This window comes from Acanthisitta chloris, unplaced genomic scaffold, assembly GCF_000695815.1.
Source record: "Acanthisitta chloris isolate BGI_N310 unplaced genomic scaffold, ASM69581v1 scaffold19302, whole genome shotgun sequence".
NCBI classification, from domain to species: domain Eukaryota; kingdom Metazoa; phylum Chordata; class Aves; order Passeriformes; family Acanthisittidae; genus Acanthisitta; species Acanthisitta chloris.
This window is the reverse complement of record NW_008659013.1, coordinates 2,034-9,003: the sequence shown is the minus strand read 5'-3', so window position 1 is coordinate 9,003 and position 6,970 is coordinate 2,034. Positions and strand designations below refer to the sequence as shown.

At 41.8% G+C, this 6,970-nt stretch overlaps 1 protein-coding gene across 1 annotated transcript in view; it reads left to right on the top strand.

Annotated features, from left to right (window-relative positions):
* Nucleotides 1-3,542, top strand: part of LOC103797047 (leukocyte tyrosine kinase receptor-like) — a 35,790-nt gene extending 32,248 nt beyond the window's left edge. Inside the window, exons 24-26 of the mRNA XM_009069243.1 lie at nt 1,455-1,589; nt 1,956-2,046; nt 2,766-3,542. Of these exons, the coding sequence (XP_009067491.1) occupies nt 1,455-1,589; nt 1,956-2,046; nt 2,766-3,542 (1,003 nt within the window). The remainder of the gene's footprint in view (nt 1-1,454; nt 1,590-1,955; nt 2,047-2,765) is intronic.
* Nucleotides 3,543-6,970: the final 3,428 nt, after the last annotated feature.

Below are 6,970 nucleotides of genomic sequence, written 5' to 3'. Positions count from 1 at the left end.
TTAATAAAGGTCAGAATTTTCCAGAAAAATAAGAGAAGTCTTCCCACCACATTCAGTAGAAGCATGGCTAAATAATTCTGAATAAGAATTCAAAGGTCTAGCATAAGTGGAGATAATAAACATTTGCTATACATAAATGTAGAGTATCATATAAAGCCCATCAAGAAGTGAAAAGCAAAAGCAGATTGTATTCTCAAGAAGTCTCAGTTAAAAATCCAGACAAATAGGATCAGGCACTTCCCTCAGCCCTCAGTATCTGCCACTCAGTTTCTGTCAGTGAGAAGACCTGCTTATATACCTTGTAAATTACTTTCTCTGTACCACCCAGAATTAATCTTTTGTATATTTTTTTCTTTTTATATAAAATGACAGGAGATGTAATCATAAGTCCTGGCTGGTTGCTGAGGAAACAATATTTACATACTGATTTCCTATGTAACTTGAGCTTTCTTTAAAATAAGCATCATCTCAACAGTAGTACATTCATGCACAAGTACTGGGGAATGAAAGCTTTCCAGTTGCTTAAGAACATCTCTCTCCCTGTGCAGTAGATTCTCCAGTATACTGTACTGAGGCATTCCCTTAAATGCCACACTGACCCAGTTTCCTGAAGCTGTTAGTGATGCCGGAAGACAAGGGATTCCTTATCTGCACCTAACTGTGAGCAGCCAGCACCAAATATTTTGGAGGAAAGTGCTGCAGTTCCTGTAATAGGCTATTATAAGTAACATGCATGTACTGGAAATTACTTCGGTCTTTGCAGCAAGTTGTGACTCTTAAAATTCTGACCCTGCTGAAGTCCTGCCAGAACCCTCTTGACTCCCCTGTGTCCAAGTCATACATCATTTCCAGTGGCACTGCCTATCTGACCTGTAGGTGTGAAAAAGGAGAACAACCGTATCAGGACAAAACAAAAAATGCTGCTGCCTTTCAGTTTCACTGGTGTCTCTTACTTCATTTTATTCTTGACATCTTGACAGTTATTCAAGTGCTAAAGAGACTCCTGTCTGACCATCTGGGACCCACTCTGGCAGTCACACTGCCTAAGCTAGGCAGAGGCCCCTTCACAGTGACACTCACCACACTCACACAGACAGGATTTCCTTAATGGCTCGACCCCAGGTTTCCCATAGCAGCCTCAGACGTCTCAATCCTTAAGATCCTTCAAGTTTTCCCAAGTAAGGCAGGAATCTCTATGCCAGATCTAACAGTTCTTTTCAGTTTGACCATACATAGCAAAGGGCACTCTGGCGTTTCCTGCTCTAGGAATAATGAATGCAGCAGAAAGAATTTTTTTATTAGTTGACTCATAATCACACTAATTGCACATTACTGTTGCTGGCCTGCAGGTTTGAAAGGTTGTTGTTGCTGTCACGTCACCTACACAGCTTTATGTTAGGTTTGTGGAGCACAAATGAAACCTAATTGGTCTCATTGGCTGCTTTCTGACACAGGTCCTTTGGTGTGCTGCTTTGGGAGATTTTCTCTCTAGGCTACATGCCCTACCCTTGCAAAACCAATCAGGAAGTGCTAGAATTTGTCACCAGTGGAGGAAGAATGGATCCACCAAAAAACTGTCCAGGACCAGTGTAAGTATTTTCTTGCTCTCACAAGCCAAGGTATAGCAGGTATCAAACGTGGACAGAAGCGCCTCTAGTCAGGGAATGGTGATTGCCTTCAGTGTTAGGTGAGTATTATTAAATGTCTCTTGAGCTATTGCCTCTTGTATACAGCTTAGAAAACTATAGGATTTGCTTTAAGTAGTGGTTTCCTAATGAGTCAGGATCCAGGGATGCAGAAATGGCATGTCCACTTTTGCTTTCCTCCTTTGGGCCAAGTGCCATTCCTCTGGACCCACGATGACTTCATACTGAAACAATTTTACATCATTAGCTTTCTTGATCAATCCTTTTTTTGTTTTTCCACTTTTCTTTTTTTTTTTTACTTACTCTAAGGTACCGGATCATGACACAGTGCTGGCAGCATAGCCCAGAGTATCGGCCAAACTTCTCCACCATCCTGGAAAGAATCAAGTACTGTACACAGGTAGTGGTTTTTGGTATCCAGGTGGATGATAATCCATGGAATGCCAGCTATCCAAAGACATTAGCTTTAGTCCCAAAAACAAGTGAAGAGTCCTGTCAGACTGATATAATTATTTTCCCAGTTGTGGTGGTGCTCTTGTCTCAACTGCTCTTTTCCAGCATCCATCCTCACTCTCCCATCTCAACCTAGACAACCTAAGAATACACCGTTCCCATGCAAGTGGATGCTTTTAGCTCTCAACTTGTTCACTAGCAAAATGTCCTTCATTTTGTGACAGAAAGGTACTTAGAATCAAGGTCCATATTCTGACTTTGCCTACTACTGCTCAAAAGTTGCAGCTATATAGTTTTGGAGAGGAGGAGTGAGATGGCATGGTGAGTTCACCATCTGGTAGCATTTTATGGTTACAGGCCTGGATCCAACTTCCCAAAGGAGAAATTTTATACTAGTGACCCCCAGCTTAGCCACTGATTTCAATACAGCACAGCCTCTGCCCAAAGGAAGCATGTAAATAAGAGAACATTTTCGCAAGTATCAACAGCATGTGATATCCAGATGGCACAGAGCACCTTGTACAATGTGGAGGAATATTGCCCAAACCTGATGGCAGTGTCTGCCAAAAGTTTTTTTTGTTCTCATGGCTATTTCTTTTAAAATGCAATGTGATAGTCACCCTGAAGGTGCTCAGGGTGTAACAGATTCTTCTCTCTCTTTTTCAGGACCCTGATGTGATCAACACTGAGCTGCCCATGGAGTGTGGTCCCACACCAGAGGATGAAGGGAGTACGGTTGTGCGCCCAAACATGTCCAGTGGGATAGTGCCACTGTTGGTAAGCCCTTCTCTCACACCTCAGACAACACCTAAAACACTGGACTCCCACCATGCTGGGCACAAACTTGTACAATGTCCACAAGAGCTACTGGTGGAGAACCTGAGCAATCGGACTGCCCGAGGTCCCAGCCTGCCATGCCTCAGTGACTTCAACAGCGGGTCTTGGTTCCAGCAGGCCTCAAACCAGAAGCTGGAGCTCAGCAATCCATCAGCCCACAGACTTAAAAACAAAACAAAAAATCTCTGGAACCCAACCTATGGATCATGGGTGCTAGAGAATATCTGTCACTTCAGCCCCAGCTCCAAGCTCAAAGCAAATCCAGAGCGGGAAGATTCAGGCTTTGATGGGAACTGCAGTTCCTCTCCTAGCTCTAGGGCATCTCCAGCATCTCCAAGTCGAAGCAACTACCCTCACCTGGATATCAGTGGGATTGAACTGGTGAAACTCCAGACTTTCCCCTGTGGCAATGTAAATTATGCTTATGATGACCTGTGCTATAACGCTGACCACCAGCCATCAGCTTTAGGAGAGGTCAGAGCAGCTGTGCTAAGGAGCTCCAGTCTGCACAGAGATGAAAAGCCTTTTTATAAAACAGAGAAAACATCAAGAGAGAGGGACTCTGGTCTGTCTTTGTCAGATGACCTGAGTGTTACTCCAGTATAGTAGACATGGTTCTTCCAAAGATCAGGGAATGTGTGTCTAGAAGGACTTCTTTCTATTTCGATTACTTCCTCCATTTTAGTTCCTTCAGATGGGTGAAGTTTTAACATCAGCAGTGTTCTGCTTCCTCCATTTACCTACTGGATCTCCAAATCATTAAAGACAGTTGCATTTCTATCTCTGTCCTTCCAATGTGTTCCACTGAACAAGCTTATAGGTGGAGAACAGTAGCATTGCTGCTCTGATTCAGAATACAATACCTAAGGAATGGACTCTTTCTCAATCTGCTCAGGTGAAAAGAAATGGACCTACCATCCAACTGCAGCATTTGGATGGAAATAATGGCCAACACAAGTTGTGCTTCTCTCTGACTGAAAAAAACGAAAACGTTCTGTGGCAGCAGCAAACGACTTGCAAAGCTGCTGCATTCCCAAGAGCTTTTTACAATGCTGATGACTTAATAATGCTCGTGCCCTATAAGGGAAGTAAAAAAATAGCAGCCACATTTGCATCTGTTTTATTAGTACACCTTGTGGAAGCTATTGCTCAAATTGGAAGCAGTAGGAAGGATGAAAAAAATCAGGCTTCTCTGAGCATGTGAAAACAAGCAATGAAGAGGAAAACAAATTTACTATTAAAAAACCAGTAGTTGGTGGAGCTGACAGTATCCCTTTGAATAGCAAAGGAAATGTGCTGCTTGCTTCATAGTGTTGCTTTCCTCACAGCTCTTGGCATGAAAGAGGCAGGTGGTTTTTCAAGAAAGGGCGAGCTGCATGGCATGATGGGAAATGGATTGTCTTTATCTTTTAATGGACTTTACTTGGGATGAACTTCATTTTTGTAAGTACTTTGATATTCAGCACAATTCCCTGTGCTTTGCTGGTATGCGTTAAGTTGAGGTTCTTGGGTAACTATCTAGCATTTGGTACACTGGAGTTCTTCGGTTTCATACCTATACCTCTGAGGTAGAAACAGTCATGCAAGGGAGAGGCAAGAGTGAAGGGAAACCTAATGCAAACACTATTTAGGGTGCTCTTTATACAGGAAGGTAGAATAGCTCAATGAGCTGAGAAAGCTAAAACCATGACTTAGCTTCCCACAGCTGAGCAGGTCATAATTTTTCCTTGCCTTGCAAGCACACAGGCTTGCTGGAAAAGGCAAAGGTTTGTTTTGAAGACAAATGGATGTTTACTGGCTAAACCCTGCAAAATAAAGAGACTGAAAAGGTAAATAATAAGGATTAAGTCTGAACAATCTTGGAAACATTTGTCCCACTCCTGAATGGCACACTGAGAACCTACAGTGGCAAATTACATGCTGTATTTTTGTGTAATCAAGTTGTGTGGTGAGATGTCAGTTGTAGTCTTGTCTGGTTCCTTTCTGAGGCAAGAGGTGCCCTGGTACATGCTTTATGCTTAGTGATCAGCTGCATGTACTGTCTGAAGATGCAGGCTAGCAGGAAGGGGTTTGCTTTGACTACAAAGACTTCCTGTCCTTTGAATCATTCAGGGATGGACACTACTGAGCTGTGGTAAAGAAAAGCACAGAGCGAAGAGTCGGAATCCATCCTCAGTGAAATGCATATTCAGCGCAGTTCTGTGCTTTGTTGGTCTTACTTTGTTCCATGCTTCCTATAGTTTTAGGTCTTTGACTTTAAAATGAATAGTTCTACATAATGTAATTTCAGTGCATACAAATATCTTCAGGGCAAGTGTCAAGAGGATGGGACCAGATTCGTTTCAGTGGTACCCAGTGACAGGACAAGGGACAACAGGCACAAACTGAAACACAAGACATTCCACGTGAAAATTAGAAGAAACTTCTTTACTTTGAGGGTGACAGAGCACTGGAACAGGTTGCCCAGAGAGCCTGTGGAGTTTCCTTCTCCGGAGACACACTGGTTCTGCTGCAGTGGATGTGATGCCAGATCACTTTCCAAACCATGTTTGTAACAGGCTAGGTCCTGAGCAGGGCACTGGTGGTCATGACTATGCTTTTTCAGGTCCATTATCACACTGCTTTCAACTCTCCTTTGCCATCAGCATGGGTTGGAAATTCGTGGCAAGAGAGGAGTGACATTCTGTCTTGTTCAGAAGCCATGGGAAGTTAACTATACCACCTCTTCTCACAAACTTTTTATGAAGTAGCAAACACAAGACAGTTCCTAATTTTTTTCACATGGAAATGACTACAGAATACCCTAAGATTTCAGTGAGAAGCAGGTAGGATCCCTGTTGTCCATATGGTTACCCAGCTTGAGCTACCACTGTTTCCCCATACACAGCACTTGCCTCAACATAATTCACTAATTTACAAAGGCCAATAATGATAAAACTAGGTAAGCCATTGAAAAGTGAAGTCAGGGAAGAGCACAGTTATTTTACCAGTGCCACAGGCAGTCTTGGCTGCAGCTATGCCTTCACTTTATAAACAACATGCAAGTCCAGCACTTTGGACAAGTATCTGCTTTTACTGAAGGAAGTACATAGACAAAGCTGCACTGAGGCAGAATAGAACTCCATCCTGACCAGGAGCTTATCTCTAAGAGTAATCAAGAGTGGGGTGTTGAGCAACTGTAAGAGTAGAATGAGCATGTATTGATTATTTATTTCCTAAACATACTCTGATGGTTTACAACAGCATAGAGCTCAGGGCTGTACTGAGCCAGATACAGTCTCTTCTAACAAGACAGGATGTGGAGCTGTAGATACTGAACAAGTGTTAAAAGAAAGAGCTGGGAAATTTAAAAGAATCTGCATTAGTAACCTAAATTTTATATAGGCTTTTAACTCTGTCAAACGGAACAATCTTCTGCCAGCATAGTCATCAAGAATGTTTGACCTGTAAGAGTTTTGCTTAGCTGCTTTTAAAAAAACCTTCACAGATAATGAATTTTTTAATTAATATCCTGGAGGAAATAATCTTAATATTGCTCCTGTTGTGATACTGAATGCTACATGTTGTCCAAAGCATATTATCTACAATTAAAAATTACAATTACAACAACACACACTATAACCTTCAGTCCTACAATTCTGAGACTGAAACTTATTGTCCATACAATCACAGATTTCACAGTGTTCAATTGCTACCATTTCAAAATATAACTTGCTTGAAACCATTTTTTTTAAGGAGACACTTTTAGTGCTTAACAATATGTTAAACCCATAGTGTCAAAATTAGATTACTTTGTCAACTGAAACCAAGATCCAGTTTTGTTTCCTACAGGAATGATGTGAGATGGTGATCTGGGATTAATTTAGTCCTGTAATCCATATGAAAAGTCTTCCATCACTTCCCCACAGCAGAATCAGCCTTTTATAGGGTTATTATAAATTACTCTTCCTGCCAGGTGTCTGTCTGTCTTTTAGCATGTTACCAATTTGTTTTTACATTTGTGTGTATATTGTTGTTTTTCTTCTGTGTTCAGC